Source organism: Scophthalmus maximus, chromosome 15 (genome assembly GCF_022379125.1).
Source record: "Scophthalmus maximus strain ysfricsl-2021 chromosome 15, ASM2237912v1, whole genome shotgun sequence".
In the NCBI taxonomy this organism is placed as follows: Eukaryota; Metazoa; Chordata; class Actinopteri; order Pleuronectiformes; family Scophthalmidae; genus Scophthalmus; species Scophthalmus maximus.
Genome location: NC_061529.1, coordinates 8,517,395 through 8,535,392, shown reverse-complemented (window position 1 = coordinate 8,535,392; position 17,998 = coordinate 8,517,395). Strand labels below are relative to the sequence as shown.

The following is a 17,998-nucleotide window of genomic DNA, read 5'->3' as shown; positions in this document are numbered from 1 at the left end:
TTACCCAAAAGCTGAATTGAGGCAAATTCACAGTGATAATGTATAATAAGAACATTAGTGTTTGAATCGAGAATTGGGAGTTGGAGTGGTCGTCCCTTTGTCACCTTTTTTGTTTTTGTCCTCGCATTATTTTATTTTTTGGGGGGGGTGCAAAATTGTGAATAATACACCAAATAGATGTCAAACCTGAGAATATTATATAGGGTATAAAGTGTAAAGCAGCATTGCTGTACTGTTATTACAATAACTGCATCAAATTCCAAAGAATAATTTCACATAATATAATTTTGACACTAAATAAAAATGTCTAAATGTCTGCGTTAGCGCATAATTTTCTGAAAAGCATTCTGAAAAACATTTCTTACATACCCACTGGCATTTATTGATTGTATATGTTGTGACAATAAGACAATAAGAACCACCACCTCTTAAAATTTAATTTATGTTTATTATCTGAAAAAAGGCACTCACTACATTTAATGTGATCTGTTCATAAAATAAACTGTACACAACAAATAGTCGCTAAGCTTGTCACAGGTCATGGTCATGAAAAGTTTTATGTGATGCATGTCAGGTGAACAGGTTACATGTACAACCAGTTTGTGTGTGTGTGTGTGTGTGTGTGTGTGTGTGTGTGTGTGTGTGTGTGTGCGTGCGTGCGTGCATGTGGAAATTTAATTTTAGAAATGCTAGTGATATACTTAATAATTCTGTAAAATTTTAAGTTGGCTGTAGTGTCAGTACCTGTTTCATAAAATGCAAAAAAGGTCACTTTCATGTGTTAAACATTTCAGTGAGTTATTAACTACAGGATGTATTTCAGAAAGGAAACACAAAAAGAAAACATGAAATATTAAGTCCATAATTTACAGGTCAATGGAAAACACAACTCAAGTCCCTGGCTGATATAAAAAAGGAGTAAACAGAGATGCCGACATGCGCAGTGAGTAGAAAATCGACAGCATCACATTTCTTATTTTAAAAAGTAATTTGGGTAATCTCAACACATTTTGTGATAATGTGAATGTCGTATAAGAAAATTAAAAAAAGTTCAAAACTCAACATTGCTGACAATCTCGTGGCCAAAGGTGATCAATTGTGTCTTTGTGGGGTGAATTCCAGCACTGTGTTTTAGGAAAGCAGTGGCTGAAAGCAGCCGGCCAATATTTCATTTTATCACCACAAACAGAAACATTATTACAGCTGTCAATTAACTGATCTGGTTGTGTTTTTTCAGAGCCATGCACTATTGAGATAGATCGCTTTTTTATGAGCTCTCAGTGTGTAGGAGTTTATACCCTAAGGCTACACATACCATGTAGGAATAATTGTACATGTGGGCAAGGATAATGCTCGTATTGTCTATTGATCCAGCAGAAACACAACCTCCCACTCTGCATTTGTTGAACGCTGTAGTCCTTATGTGGCCGGCTGCCAAGCTAAGAATAGCTCCCCACAGTATGAGATGACAAAGCAGAGGTCGATAATGTTCCCGAAGATGGGTGACATGACTCTGGCTGTCTGCGTGTCCCGCCCACATTGCTAAAATATAAGATTCAACAGGAACAGATGGCCAGTGCCCAAGTATCTCATAAGATCCGCGAAGGGCCAAACGACTGCTGTGCTGGAAAGACGGCTCCTGTAGAAATGTTCCCATTGTTCAGTAAATATGCAGTGAGGTATTTTAACTAGAGCCTCTTCTGTCTCTTCAGTTTTATTCATTTTTGGCAACACATTTTCTTCCCATGGCTATGGCACGCTGACTGAATTTCCTGGGAGCAGTTCCAATCAAAGCATGGGAAACAGAAAGGCACATTTCTTGACATCTCAAAGTGTCGTGCATTCTCAGTCTGACTGTCTGAGTTTCTGTCTCACTCTCACATCTGTCTCTACACTTCTTGTCTATGGCTCAAGTGCCCCTCCACTGGATACGTAATCGTTTTCTCCGTCTTTGGCCTGTGCTGGTATGAATCCATTCAACTTGGCGCGCTCCACCAGGTACTGCGACAGGTTCGTCAGGCTGACGTTTCCTTCTTTCCTTTCTCCGTTTTCCTCATGCGGCTCCCCATCTTCCTCTTTCTCCGTCCTCTCCTCCCCCAGCATGACGCTGCCAGTGTTTATTCCCACACTCGCCCGTCGGACATCTTCAGGGATGTTCCGCCGGAGCTCGCGGTTCTTGTTACGTCTGGCCAGTTTGGTGAGGGAGCCGAAGCGTAGGTTGAAGAGATTCTCCTCGGACGAAGATGCTGTCTGCGGCGCTTGCTCGCCCCCCTGATGGTCGTACGACTCGCAGGCCCCCTTCAGCCTCAGGTTGTTCAGCTTGGTGTCAATGCTCTCCTGAGACGACGTCTTGAAACGGCCAGCATCCAGGCTGGCGAACATGGCCCGCTTCTCTGGAGACAGCATGTCGAGGGAGTGAGCCCGCTGCTCCAGGCCGAGCTGACGGCGCTCCATGCTGCGGATGGTGGCGGCCCGCTGGAGCTTGTCATGGATCTCAACGCTCAGGCGCCGCCGCGTTTCACGGAACTCGGCTCGTACGTTTGCCTTCCATTCAGCTGCATGAGCTTTAAACTCCCCAACCTGTGACAACAGAGCAATAAGGAAAGGATCAGGAGAGGATTAGGAGGGATATTGGACACAGTCGACAGTAGCGCGACATCATCACTGTTTTGAAGGATTAGGACGGTGAAATTTTTCTCATTGTCAACTTATCCCATAAAAAAACCCACCGAAACCAACATCGCTGGGGATTAATTTCAGAACAGATTAATATCAATATGGCAAAGTGTGTATTAATGGTAGAGGTACAGCGTATTTGGGATTAACCAAAATAAAACCCACTTGCCCAAATTTTGGCTCCTTTTGCCTTTTGCAGCACATACAATATTGGTTAGTAGGATAAATGCATTGATAGTTTGGGAATTTTCACAATTTGTCGCCTGCCTTATCTTTGTATAATGAATACAACTTTTCATTTCGACCACCATCTAAACTTTTCTACTCTGGTGGATCAATGAGTCACTGTCTGTTCTGTCAGGACTCGCACCTCAAACAATAGCTGCCTCTTAATTGCAGCAATTAATGTGCAGAATAAGAGCGACAGAAGGAAACAGAAGGAGCAGGAGTGGCGGAGGCCGAGTGACCTTTTGCGATTCTGCCTCTCTAATGTAATACTGGGAGGTGTAATTGAATGAGCCCCACCTCCTCTTTGGTCTTTTTAGATAGCACTCGAAGCCAGTCTCCAATCATGCTGAGGACAGCCGCAAAGTACGCCAACCCCACTAGGATCCAGAACCACACCAGCGGCTTGTACCACTGCATGTATTCGATCCTACGGTTTCCACCTGGAGATGAAGTGAAGACACGGGTGTGATGAAAAGAAAAGTTTGAAAAAGTAAAAACAAAACAAGAAACGACAGTTATCTACATTTGGCCTCTACCTGCCACATAGTCTCCTATTCCCACTGTGGTAAGGGTGATCACTACAAAGTAGATGGCATCCAGCGTGGTCCAGCCCTCGATGTGTTTGAAGATAACAGCTGGGATGGTGACGAAGACAATGCAGCCGGCCAGGATGAACAGGATGGTGGACGTCACTCTGATCTTAGTCTGACTGATTTGTTTGTGTTTTTGCTGAAAATAAGAAGAACAAAAAGTAGGATGAGCAATTAGAATTAATCCAAGATGCAAACAAGTTTAGTTGTTTTTTTGCCAATTCGCTAATTTGAGCTTTTACACTGTTTTAATCCTAACATGCAATAGAATTTAAAATAAACGCTATAGAACACAAACATGAAGACATAAATAACAATACACCGTGATACTTTTGAACTCACCCTGAATATCTTCTCAACCCTCAAGATGCTTTTCACAAAGATGGTGCCGAGCTGGTCTCCAATCCCCGCCAACAAGAAGCCAAACAGAGGAATGCCAAATATGGCATAAAGAATGCAAAAGATTTTCCCCCCTTCAGTGCTTGGAGCTATGTTTCCATAACCTGTCGAATTAATGAAGAGACGAGAGAGGGAGGGGGGATGAGTGAAGAAACATGTAATTAAGGAAATAAAAAAACGAGGAGGCGAAATAAGGCCGAGAGGACTAGTTAGGAGGTGGAGTACTGAGAGTAGAGCAGAAGAGGACAATCAATACTTTCTCATGCAACATAATCAATTGAAGCGCTTATGCAATATCTTTTAGTTCATGGAGCGGGGGTCTGAGGTAAATAAGAGGCTCCTAGAGAGACAATAATTAGGTTCCCCTCAGAGACAATTGCATTAATTATGGCCCTACAGTGACAGAAATACAATGGAGAAGCGTTGGAGACAGGGAGCATATTCCTCTGTTGCATGTTTACATTCACGTCACTTTTGCCCATGCCCGTGTAGTTTTTGGGAGATTTCACATAAATATCATCAATATTTCACATGGACTTTATTTAAATTCATTGGAAGATGTCTATGGAGTATAATCTATATACTGGATGTCTGTCTTACTTCTTGTATTGCAGTGTCTGATATTTCAAAATAATTCTCCATCTGGGCAGTGAAATAAATGAATCCTATTGAAGCCGTTGCTCAGCAGCATATGAGCAATTAAAATATAGGCCATGAACTATCTGGACTACACCCTAATAGCAGGTCAGAAACATTGTGTTTTTCCAGTAATTTCATTGATGGCAGAATCGGTGCAGCTAATGGAGAGAATGGAGAAACTTTAATGCATTAGCTCTGATGTTCAAAATCTGGCTCCTCAATGTAACTGTATCTATTGTTAATGGTAACATTTGATCAAAGAAAGAACAAACAGAAAAATTCTTTTGATTAATTGAATGTTGTTATAGTAATAACATGTTTGTCTGTAAAAGCAAGAAAGACAAAAGCCTGGCAATAAGTCGAACAACATCCTCTGTGTCCGCGGTGCCTGCATTGTGAACATCCTCGATGATGTTGTTAAATCCCACTGTGCCTCGGTTTTGCATCATTTAGCACCACCTCATGAGGGCCAAAGGGATTTGTTAAACTCACTCGAGGGCGGCAATGAGAAGCAAACATTTACAGAGCTTTACAGGGATTTGAAATGAGAAAACAACTCAACAAAAGCGAAAGGACAAATCCAACACCTCTGAAAAATCAATTATTGCCAGTTAGTCTTGCATATAGGCTCACGTTGTTGTTTGGTGGATTTCTTTTCTTAGAAATTGCGAAATTATGATGTTGTAAAATTGTGGGTTTTTTTTTACATGAGCAGTGTTGCCAGATTGCATGTTTTTTGCTATGGATAATAACATAAATAAATCATGTTAAATTATAATTTGTAAAAATAATGTATGTATTAAACCTAACTAAAATTAATTCATCAATTCTTATTTTTTTGTGTGTGAAAAACTGAGTAAACTAAACTCACTAAATAATAATGGACTTTTAAATAAAAATGTCTGTTATGAAATAAAGATTTTTTTACTAACATTATTCTCATAATTTATTATATATATATATATATACATAATTAATGTACTTAAAATTCTTTATGTTACATTACAATTCTCCATCTTCTTTTTTAGTCATTGTCAAAGCTTGTTCTGGGGAATGTAGAAAAACTAAAGTCTATTAAAAATTAACTATGATACATCAGCACATGTACGCTCTTGAAATCTCAGTGGTTGGCTCTCAACAACAGCAGATTTAACCGGTGTACAAAGTATTTCAAACTTACCTATGGTTGTGATGACTGTTCCAGCAAAGAAGAAGGCACTGCCCATGTCCCAGTGACTGGAGTTGTAGGATGTGTCTCCGATAGGACTCACTCCTGCACTAACAGCATCGATGGCATGCTGGAAAGAGAACAATTCATAAATCATAAAGATGATAGCCTGTATAGTATTTGACATGCATGTTTTTAATCTCGGAAACTTGAAAGTATGAAAGCATGAAAGAATGAAACTGTGCGTGCGTGTGTAAAATGAAATAAAGGAGAATCATTATTTAACGGTGAATCAGGCCTTACCAAAGCACTTAGTAACACCTGACTTACACTGTGCCCGTTTAATTCTCACGAACAGAGGCATTCAGGGTCATGGTTGCATGTCATCTCAGCTAATGGCAACACAACACACACACAACGTGTCTGCTTTGATTTCACTGTACAAATGCCCTGATGGCGTGACGAGAGTGAGCACATTCACACACCTCCTGTCAGTGTTTATGTTCTCCGGCGTACATGTGTCTCTTGTGTGTGTGTGTGTGTGTGTGTGTGTGTGTGTGTGTTTGCGAACGTGACCCGTGCCACTGATTGTGTAACACGTGAGGTGACTGAGGACAGATCGAGTTTCTCTAGATCAACCTACAAGGTCACCACCTGATAAAAAAAGGTAATGAGAATGGAGGAGGTGTTATGAAAAAGGAGGGGTAGGGGAGTGCAGACAGATGGAGAAATTTATCATTCCGATACACATGTCATAACACTGTAATAACACAGGAAGTGGTGCTAGGAAGATGGTGTTACAATAAATTCAATCACTCCAATGTTATTGTACCTTAAAGTGGATGTGCACCATGACAATATGATCATATTGTGTTGCTGTTGTCTAAATTGATTATTCAAATCAATCTGTAATTATGAAAGTATGAAATAAGCATTGCCTTGAACATGAATTTGATTATTTTATCATTAAATACTGTATACATTTATCATGACATACACGTATTGCCCAGCCACAGTTGCCAATCCACAGCAGTAACCCAAACTCTTAAGACTCTCTCTCGCTTTTAAAATAGTGAAATGTCTTCTTGCAAACCTTTGTCACTGCTGGTTGTGACCAATTCAAACAAAGGAGGGATCCTCCCTGCTTCATATGAGTCGTAAAAATTTAAAATTCAACTTAAAAAAGAAGAAACAAATCAGCATTAATATTGTGTGGCAATATAGTGGGGGTTGATCCCCAAGTTGGAAACCACTGTCCTAGAGCATGAAAACATCTTAAATCTACATGAGTCACGTTTTTCCTTTTTATGTATATTCAAAAAACCAATCCTTACAATGTCAGAACAAGAAAAAAATTTATAATTTTACCATCCAATAGATAAAGTATGCACACAAACATCTACAAGATCTGTTCAAATTATTCAGTGTGAAGCTCTTCACGTGGAGCTGTTTTTCCTCTCCACCTAATTTGCATGTTTTTACAGTTCACACTGACTAAATCAACATAGACGTTCACGTGCAGCAAAAGGGACCTCGGAAGACGGCATCAGCATTTTTACTTGGTCCCTCAGCTCCTTTTCATCCCAAGCTTGTCTAGTGTCGGGAAAACATTAAGAAGCCACACTGCTCCGCGTTTGCACCATCATTATTCTCATTAATCTCCCTCTGTGCTCCGTTATGTGGCCATGAAATGTTAATCTACTATCTCGCTTTCTGTCTTAACTCCCTCTTTATGGCCACTCTGTTTTACTGTTTGAATGTTGGAAAATGAAATAAAAAACATAGTTTCTGCTGACATGTAAGTCACTGTAAGGGATGCCTTGTCGTAGGCGATGGCTTCACTGCTTTCACCAACATTCCTTATGGGATGTCATCTACAGCTCTTTTATTGGATGCAACCCCCAATCCTTCCATGCAAGCTGTTGGTGAGATGCAGGTCCATATAATAAAATATGTATCAACTCTCGTGACACACATTTCAAAGCAGACAGAGAGGAGGACCACTCCTGCACACATTGCCGCACATCCCTACTGAAAATCACGCATGTGATTACCTCAGCTCCATGAGCACAACCTCTAATGGGACCGATTTCTGTGTCCAAAATTTGCCAATTGCAGTAATGCTATTTCATAAGGTTTTAGCCGTTACGGCCTCTTTATTGGGGAAATATCAAAGCAGTAATTAAATAATAAACTCCAAATAACCTAATTCTGGTTGAGGGAGCGCTATAAATAGCCCCACAATGTATCTGAATACTTGAAGATGATGTCTATTTTTGTCTCTCGTCTATTTCACGGCCAAGTTCACGCTGCATTTGAGATGTGGAAAATCCTCCTCTTTGCTCATGCACTTTTGAGGCATGCCGACGATAACTTTGTTTTGCAGCACGTTAATTAGGACGACAAATGGTGTTTTTTTTGTTCCACACATCATGCTCTTGGGTAGAAGAATCAGCACGCAGACACCCAGTCAGCACCAAGTGCTCATGACGCTGGCTCTTTGCTAATGTGTTTTCATTTTCCCCACTGCAGGATCATTAGAGAGCAAGCAAAACTCATGCAGATCTTTATCCTCTCAGTGTGGCTTTTCTACCCCGCAGTAGGTGACGGCAGTGATCCAGCCAGCGTGGTGCCTCGCTCTCTCCTTCACTCTCGCTGTGTTACAGTGCCAGGCACTCTCCTCTGCAGCACTTTCACCATCTACGGCACATAACCACAGCTTCGCCCTGACCACCGTGAAGCATTACGGCTGCACAAACAAATTTATCAGAACTGTTTGTGATGTGAGCACTGAGCAGGGCAAATTGATGATCTGGGAAAAAAGGGAAAACACTCCATTACAGGTTAGTTGCGTAATGAAGGTCTTAACAAAAAACATAGAAGGGTTTTTTTAGCTAAATGTAACCGAGCTATCTTAAGTAAAAGTACTAAATATGCACCAAAATGGCTCCTGGTGGTGTCATGATATGTCACACTCATGGCCATTTACAAGGTAGGCTACACCTGTTTAATAAAATCCAATACAACAAAGGTGAAATGTGTTAAATAGTCTTCATCTTCATATTTGTAAAAGTGGTAAAAGTGGGCAACGAATACATTAGTGTTGTATTATCAATACATTAAAATGCCACATGAATTTTGGTTTTGCAGAAGGCCACAAGAGAGACCATTTGCAGTACTTATATATTATATTCTATACTATATATTACTACGTTAATGGAGAAGTATAGTATATCATCATAAAATAGAAATCAAGTGAAATCAAGTAAGTAAATGCGCTGTTACATTCAACCACTGAAACAACTGAATAAGTGTCTATAACAACAATAGATTTTTGTTGGTTTTTGCAGTATGCTTATGTTGTGTAGACACCTGAGTACTATGATAAAGCAACTTTCCATAATAACTCTGACAAACAACTCCAAATGCATCAGAATCAAAAGCATGACGGCATTGGTTGCGTGTCCTGACGTGGTTTTACTGCAGGTAGCTCAGCATGTGTAAAAGTTTATTCGCAGATAAGTGACTCATCAATAAATGATGGCTGACTGGTGTCAATGACAGCGAGGCCTCACATTGTGCCACAATGTGAGTCATCCCAGCAGCCTTTGGAAAGCCAATTAGCTCTGCTGTATAAGTGGGCGCACAGTGGGTGGGTGGACAGCACAGACAGACACGAGGACGTCAACAGAAACTTGCATGGACACACACTCGCACACATCAAGTCAACACATGTGGTGGAGCAAACATTAACTAATACCTGCAATCTCATCCCTTCTGTCTTGCGCACACACACACACACACACACACACACACACACACACACGCTGTATATACATTTACACACACACACACACATGCTTCCAAAGGTTGCTGTTTTTCTGTCAACTCCTCCGCCAAACAGTTTGACAACAGTGAGTCACCAGCGCTGTATTCCCCACTGAGGACTTTTTTTTCTGAGTGACAGGCTTGACACTGCAGGAACAGACCGACAACGGAACCTGTTGGAGGACCAGACAGACTCTTTGATCGAGTGCTGCAGCATGCCGTGAAAGCCTTTTCTTCAGAGAGCAGATCAAAATGTGAGTCAGTGGGAGGTTCACTTGCCACCTAATATATATTAGTTTCTCGACACTTGGGGTTGAAGGACCTTCAAACTCAGGACAGTGATGAATCAATATCACTTTTTTCTGCTCTAAAGAAATAGCTACATTTTGTGAAATCACATCATTCACTTAATTGTTAAGAAGTCGGACTTGTCTCTGTTTAGCTGCAGGCACTGAAGTCAGAACATCTTCCTGAACGATATGAGAGAACGCAAATGTCCGCAAATTTTGCAGACAATTTCCGAAGACTTCTCCTGCCAGCCCCCTAGCAAAATATCTGGGAAACGTCAGCATGGTGTCCGAACACAATTTTCAAGAGTTCATGTGTAGACATGAGAGTTGTATTTATCTTGTCATAGCGGAAAAAACAAAATATCTGAACGAATGACTACTTTAATGAGTAGCTAAACGAGCCCTGGCAAATTTTATACAGGCAAATAGCTCCTTATCTTCCAATCTCCCATGCATCTGGATCTGATTATTTGTAAAATCACCAGCTTTGTCTGTGATTTGGCTGCTGCCACTAATGCTACTGCTTTGGGCAACAGGAGATCTGTGACTGCTGGCCTGTGCAATGAATAATGGATTCCCTCCAGACCCAAGTCACACCGCGCTGAAGGTTTTTTATTTCCACACGTCTCCTTAGGAAATGCGGTCATTGATTTTTCTTTTTTCTTTTTAACAAACTCATGATAGTGCTTTTGTGGCTCACGGGTTAAGCGCCGCAAGCAAAGACGAAGAAGAAGAAAGTATTCTTCTCTGGAAAAGAATAAATGAACAGAGGTGGGTGTGGAGAAGGGGGTGGAAGACGAATACGCAGACCACTCTAGCGGAAATGCAGCACACCAGATGCCATGTGGTCAGTTCTTTCTTTGGGGTTATTTCAAGCTTAAGAGAATCAGAGAATATTCCAAAAGGGTTCTTTTTGCTTGCCTTGTCTTGGCATCTGTATCACATGCTATGATTTGTCTACAAATATAATAAAATATATTACAGTGTTTGTTCAAGATCTTCTGTATTTCCATATGATTTTATGTGGAATTTATTTTTTTGGTAACATGTATTTCACATATGCTCTTTGGACCTTGTGTTCCAAACTCTTCGAGCCCTCCTTTACACTCAGTCCAAAGCATGATGCATCTTTACTAGTTTCTGACTGACACAGTGGTCATTTTCCTGGTCTGAACTCAACGGCTCAGTATTTTACTGTTATTTAATCCAGATGGTCTGCTCACGCACAAACAGATTATAATAGCAATCCACCAATTAGATGGCACTTTAATTGGTTTTATTGCATGCTATGGCCAAAACCCACCCAAGAAACCAACCCTGCCTGCAGTGCCCTAAATGCACTTAGACCATGCACTTACATTTTCAAAATAGAGCTCTTATTCTACTATGGAACATATCTCACATACACACACACACAAACACACACAAAGGAGAGTTTGACTGATCTCAATCCCACATTTTTCGATCACTTCACCCCCTCACAAATAATTTTCCAATCCTGCTTCCAGTTGCTCATGTCAGCTGGATGTAGAAGTGACCTTAAATCTTGACCCGTAATTCTGGGTGTAATATCAGAGAGCTGTGTGAAGCATCGTCATACTCTGTGTTATAAAGAAACTGACACTATAAAAAGACATTGAAAAACACACAGTAAATCATGATGTGATTTTTTTTTCTTCAGGTCAGCTCAAATCAAACTCTATGTCATAAATCATTATGACATAAGTCATTTTATGGTCAGACAGACTTTGATGAAGTTTAAAGCAGCAGAGAGTCACTCAGTTCCTTTATTCTTCCTTGATCCGTCAAATCCCTCAGTCTGACTAAATTTCTTGTGAAGATCGAAGACACATTTAATAGAAAGCACTGAAAAATTTGACTTCAAATTTTTCTTACACAACAACGGTGCCGTTGTGGCTGTGAGCTGGTTTTATTTATTCAAATGTGTTGGTGTCGTGAAAGCCTCACTCTGGAATTTCATACACTTCAAGGGTATTAGGCTATATTCTACTTTAACAAAGAAATGTAGGTCTTGTTTACTACTATTTGTTTCCATATCATTTGAAGGTTCAACAAAATCAAATCACAGTTCTAGGTTAACTGAGTACACCGCTTTGGGTACATGAAAAGCGCTTTATAAATCAAATATATTATTATGAGTACAGCGCAAAGGTCACATTGACTAACCTTAGTTTCTGAGGATAACTGATTACGTTTATGTGCTGCTCCATAACATTAAACTGCATTTACTATCATATACTGTACACTGTATTTACCAACAGAAGCAAAGTGTCACTGAGAATTATGAGCATCTCTGTGGTGACCCTGAGGGTGTTACTGTACTTCCTGCAAAACGATGGACCTGCCTGTGATATTTAACCATCAACAGTCAACCAACCCGGGGGCAGAGGGTAGGGGGTGTATCTTCTACTGCTGCTGCTTTAGAGCCTGTGTAATCCATTTCTTGACTCATCAACACCACGAAAAATCATCTCATGACAACGGAATTGAAAATGCATATTAATTAGCATTACAAGTGGTATGACGACCGTTTTATTACCTCTGCCGAGGAGGTTATGTTTTTGCTAATTTGCGTTTGTTTTTCAGTTGGTTGGGCGGTTTGTTTGTCAAAGTTTTCCGTCCTTACCAGCGTCTTGCTACTTCAGCGTCATTACAACAGTGACCTGACACTAAGGCCACCTGGCACCGCTTGAGACACAAAAGTTGTGAGTTCAACCAACCGACCTGCATACCTACAAGAGTAACTGGGGCTGATCATTTCAATAATTCCCAACAGATACTTGAGTGAAATGAAAGCCACAGGTGCAGCCGCTTGTCTGCAACATCCTTAGAACTGGGATTGTTTCCCAACACTAGAGTGGCTGAGTAGAGGAGTCAGATTAGAGATGACCGAACGGAAGCTGACAACAAAATCTAGAAGGATAATGTTCAAGTGCCTGTCTCTGCAGCAGCAACAATTCGACTGCTGCAACACAGTCTGTAACCCGAAGACATGAATGAAAGCGTGTGAGGAGGAAGCAAGTAATCTACGCAAAGAATTTGAGCATTAAAGTTCATTTTTGATCTTGCGGAATTGTTAATGTGACAAAATGGCCTCAAGTCGAAGGTCCACTCATTAGCTATTTCTGAGCTGATTATTGTCATGAATGAATGGAGATGGCAGGGGCTGATGAAGGCCATGAGATGTGACTGAAAGCCCAGATTAAGCTGGTAATCAGACGGTAGTTTTTACTCAGTGTTAAAATTTATCACAAATTATTAACCCGTTAAAATTATTCTGAAAATTTAGCAGCAGTTTTCACGACTCAGATTAAAGGCTCCATTTGCTGAAGGACAGTCTGGACATGGAAGGATGCTGCATCCAAGCTTTTCAAGCTCATGTGATTAGCTAATGAAACCAGAATTAATTACCCTGAGAACCCCCAATTACCGCCGATAGCGATCGCCATCTCTAACACTGCTACTGTAAAGGTCAGTCCTCTGACCTTCTTCTTCTTCTTATCTACCAATCAAATGGACTGACACTCAGTATTATTTATCAGATCCTTTTCATTTATCTTCCCGTCTCTTTACAAACTAATCAGTTGGTGATTAACAGATGCAACAAATGCAATGTACTAATCCATTGCTGTCTGGGCAGCTGGAATATGAACACCACGTCTATCATCACTTAGTATTTCAAAATCTCATCTCCACTGTCAAGCACTCACCTTGATGATCGCCTCCAGCTCGTCTGGAGTAACACAGGGGTGTCTCTCCAGGAACGAAGCCTTCTCTAGGGTGATGCTGGTCTTCTGGTATCTCTCAAACGGCATCTCCAGCGCCTTGAAAGCCAGACCTCCGCAAACCAGGTAGAGAACGACCACGATGAACACCGCCAGCACTGTCTTCCACTTCATCACTGAGTGGAGGGCTGCGATCGTGCCGTCACAGCTGGCGTCCATGCTGGCCACCACGCTGGCAGAGCGGGAGGAGATGGACAGGCGTGGCAGCGGACAGTGGCCGTTGGCCTTTGGGTCGCCGCCCATTGGATTCTGCATGGTGGCAACACTGGCCTGGACTAGAGTCGACTTCACCATGCCAGGCTGAACCTTTTTGGGAGGGACCAGGTTGGTCTGGACCGCCACTAGGAAAGAGTGAGGGGAAGACACGACTGGATTAATAAATATTTTGTTTACTGTACCTTTGTATTAGAGGAGGTCAAGACAGGGACATGGATTCTTTTTTGTGTGAAATTGATTCTGATGATTGAAGACGAATACATAATGGGCTCAAGGCATTGAATCTGTTATTGAATGGGAAATAAAAATGACTGAGATTGAGAAGATTAGATGTTGTGTTTAGGGCTTACTAAGCAAGTTTGAAAGGCATCTTAATAATTTCCTGTCTTGATGTTTTTCCTTTGTCCACGTCTATAGTAACCCATCTGTTACAATAAGAAAAAAAATAAGAAAAAATAAGTTGAACTGCAGTATTGTCTCTCAACTTTAAGCCTTATTGGGACTTTCTTTTCAAATAAAGTTGCAAGGGGAATGACTGCAGATATAAGCTCATTACAGGTATTGAAATCCTATAACCTCCTGTGTGACACATTAAAACATAATATCCCTGTCTCACTATGGGCTAATAAAGGCTCTATGCAAAGCCGACACTGAAAGCTATCAGCATAATCGAATGCTATCTGGAGCTGTGCCAAAGCCAGGCCGCACTGAGACTCTCTGTTGGCAACATTCTTCCATCCTGAGAATTCGCTTTGGGCTTCCACACATTAGAATCTTTAGTCCTGTGAAATTAAGCCTCCAAAGTCAACAACCACTACCTTAGTTACCAATGCAGAAATGCAGTGTCAGCAAAAAGCATCCTGAATATTGAACATTAATGAATTTATTGTCTGCAAATTGCATGAATGTACAGTATATACACAATAAGGCAAAGTGACGGGTAAGTGCCACTTTCAGTCACTGGCTTCTCTATGGGTTTTATAATAAATGCACACATACTGGAGCAGGTCAGCCATGAAGCGAGCAGCACCTAGGAGGCAGCTGGATTTAGATTCATTCAATGTATATAAGGAATTGTATAAGCTATACTTAGCTGCGGCCTTCACCCTTTCATGCCCCCGCCTCTCTCAGATCGGAGCGAATGAAGTGAATCAGATTCACAGGCGGAGCCTGCTGTCTACAATGATGCAACTCTCAAAGGAAGGAATATCAAATAGATTTTTTTAAGGGAGACACTCTTGTTTAATGGGATTGTATCATCTAAGCATGCACACACACACACACACACACACACACACAAACACGCCCTGGTGAGTCAAGGACATCCAGGAAGTGTTTCATTCTTTGGTCCAGGTGCTATGCAATCTTGTTAGTTAATCCCTGTATCACAAGTGAATCAATAACAGCAAAGTAATGTCACAGGCTTAGGAAGGTGCAAAACTGCCACTTTCAATTTACAGTATATGCCCTTTAAGGGCGGTGGCTGGCTATTTTTAGAACATGAGATGAATTAGAAAATCAGGACTAAACGGTGAAGCAGCAAAAAGACTGTGACCTGATGAACATCTCGTGCAGTGTTTGGTGCAGTCATTGTGATGGATGCGGTAGAAGATCTACTGGTAGATTAATTCCAGATTTGGACCAAGTCCATAACTAGTCTTCCTAAAACAGTAATTGCTTTTCATCTCCTCTCGTGAATGAGTAAAACTGAGTAAATCAGCTTTATGCAGCAGTGCGGAGGCCGCTGTGGGAAGGTCAGAAAGCTGTATGTCATACATTAGAGTGGTCAAAAAGTCCAAGATCTATATTTTAAACCATGCAGCCAAAATGAAAAAACTGTGATGAGCATAATGTGGTTTGTGTTTCAAATTTCTGAGGCTGTGGCATTAATCTAAAATCCTTTTCAAATCACTGAAGGTCCTTCCTATTGATTTTTGCAAATTAAATAAGGCCCTGAGTGGAAAGCAGTGCTTTTTATCTGATACTATTTAATACTCTCTCTTCCTCCCTCCCTCCCTCTCTCTTTCTCTCCCTCTACCTCAGCCTTCACTCCCTGCTTCCAAAATGTGTGGCCAAAGCAAAGACAATGTTCACTCTGGTCAGGTCAGTAAATGAGATGTTTCTTAATCCAGCCACAGACAGAATGTGACAAAATACATGGAAGATGACGTTGATGTTGTACCTGCCCTTTACCACACAGTTTAGTTGGGCACAGTTGTGGGGTGGGACACCAAATATTCAGCTTGTCAACATGTCAGCCTGGCAGCTGCATATTATGGCAGGCGTGTAACAAAATAATCATCTACCCACTGATGAACAAAAAAATCAAAACTAAGTCCAGCAATTGTAAGAGGGAAGGCAAATTATGGGGCAGGCTCGATTCGGCTCTGAGCCCAGTTTAATCCCAGTGGCACAAGACAGGTTGGAGGCGTTTTAACTCACCAGCTGAGCCCAAACTCAAGTGTCAAGCAAGACACAGGAAGAGCCAAGCACTTCCGGTAAAAACTGAATTCAAAATAAAACCTATACTGAATATTTTTGGTCTATTTGGGTTTTAATAATAATAGAAGACAAGCAAAGTAACCTTACGCTGCCTGGAAAGCACGTGTCAAAAAAATTGTCATTATTTTTGCTCAGAGGAGTCGAAGCACATTCTCTCTGTGAATTGTTTTGAAGGCCCATGTTTCTGGAAATAACGTAATTCTGGTGTCGCTGCATTGGAAGATTATCGCAGGAAAAAAAATGGCTAGCCTTGTCCGTAGGACTCAAGCCACTTGGACAATACTAGCCTACTATTTTAGAAAACAACTTTACACGATTTGTTTTTCGACACCTCTTCCGGTCTCGCGCTGCTGTTTCTGCCACCTTGACGCCGCGGACTGCTCCGCTCCCATCACAGCTGAGCACGCGAAGGAAGGATGGAGAAAAAAGAAATACTCCCATAGCACCGCTTTGTCTTGTGTTATGGGTTCTTTTTTGTTGTTGTTGCACAACAAAAATATTTAAAAAATACCCGCAGATTCTAAATGAAAGACACTATGAATACATAGTCTATTAAAGCGTTAACCCGGTTGAGTAATGTAGGCTGATGCGATTCATTGTGAGAGATGTACCTGAGATTTAAGCGGCTGTTAAATGACATATGTCTGAAGTTATCAGGCAGGAAGAAAGCAGTATTGACCAACCTTGTTCAGGGTCCCAGTTAACTTGTTTTCTCGGGGTTTCTATTGGAAATTTCATCGCGGTTTTTGTTCTCAATCAAAGAGCAAGGAAAGATGCCAGAGCGAATGTTAAATAAATCAAATCAATAAAAAGCCAAATCAGGAGGAATTCTTCTCCCACATCTTCATATCGTCTTTTCCTGGATGTGTGTATAAATTGTACAGAGGAACGAACGCATCGCAAAACCGCATTGTCTGCCTCTCCTGTACCCCCCTCCTCCTTTTTTTCCCCCTCCACCTCGTTTGGACGCGTGCTGCTCGTCTGACAGACTGAGACACTTGTGAGACCTTTCACTGAGCTGTCGCAACGCTCGCAGGACCGAATCGCATCCCATCTCACTGTCAAACACACAGTGGCCAGTGGTCCGGTCCAGTAACACAGCCGGGAGTGGGTCCAGATCGGCAACTTTACGCACGCGTCTACGACGCCGGCAGCAAGAACAACGGGAGAGGATGCTCCCCTCCCTTTTCATTCCCGACGCGCGCGACTCCACCTGCTTTTACTGTAACGATCGATGAAACGAAATTCGAGCTTCGCATCCGTTCTGACCAATTTGTCTAACCGGTTTACGCATACTCACTCTTTATCCCTTTCCTCCAGATGCAGGATCAGCCTCTCATCGTTTGGCAGCCGGCGAATGGGCACATGGCGGGGCGGGAAGTGAGAGATGTAGCCCCCCAAATCACAGGCAGACTCAGACCATTACATCATCCCCACGTATGGGAAACACTGTATTATGGATGAACTTTGAAAGCTCAAGACGAGTCACTATACTTCCATCCCGTCGGACCCCCAAAATCTCGAGCCGTGTCAGGTGATGAGGCTGACCATTGAGGGTGAATTTCTGAACAGGTCCAACTGAAATATTTCAGTAAATATAGTTGAATGGATCTGCTTATGCGTAACTGCACGATTGCTTTGAATACACGATGAATG

The 17,998-nt window shown here is 41.5% G+C and overlaps 1 protein-coding gene across 2 annotated transcripts; it reads right to left on the bottom strand.

Moving 5' to 3' along the window:
* Window positions 1–428: 428 nt before the first annotated feature.
* On the bottom strand, window positions 429–17,729 carry kcnk10b (potassium channel, subfamily K, member 10b). Of its 2 annotated transcripts, none has more exons than XM_035611499.2 (7): window positions 17,643–17,729; window positions 13,550–13,965; window positions 5,713–5,830; window positions 3,837–3,997; window positions 3,441–3,633; window positions 3,202–3,344; window positions 429–2,580 (listed from the first exon to the last, which is right to left on the bottom strand). In XM_035611499.2, coding segments are annotated over exons 1-7 (1,710 nt in total). In that variant the 5' UTR covers window positions 17,644–17,729; the 3' UTR covers window positions 429–1,902. The 2 variants fall into 2 exon arrangements, with proteins under 2 accessions (XP_035467392.1, XP_035467391.1); XM_035611498.2 differs by lacking the exon at window positions 17,643–17,729 and adding an exon at window positions 17,026–17,544.
* Window positions 17,730–17,998: the final 269 nt, after the last annotated feature.

Coding starts and splice junctions, on each gene's coding strand:
- kcnk10b (XM_035611498.2), bottom strand. CDS start 17,080: ATGAAATTTCCAATAGAAACCCCGAGAAAACAAGTTAACTGGGACCCT. Junction 13,966..17,025: donor TAACTGGGACCCTGAACAAG/GTTGGTCAATAC, acceptor ACTCTTTCCTAG/TGGCGGTCCAGACCAACCTG. Junction 2,581..3,201: donor CTAAAAAGACCAAAGAGGAG/GTGGGGCTCATT, acceptor CTGTTGTCACAG/GTTGGGGAGTTTAAAGCTCA.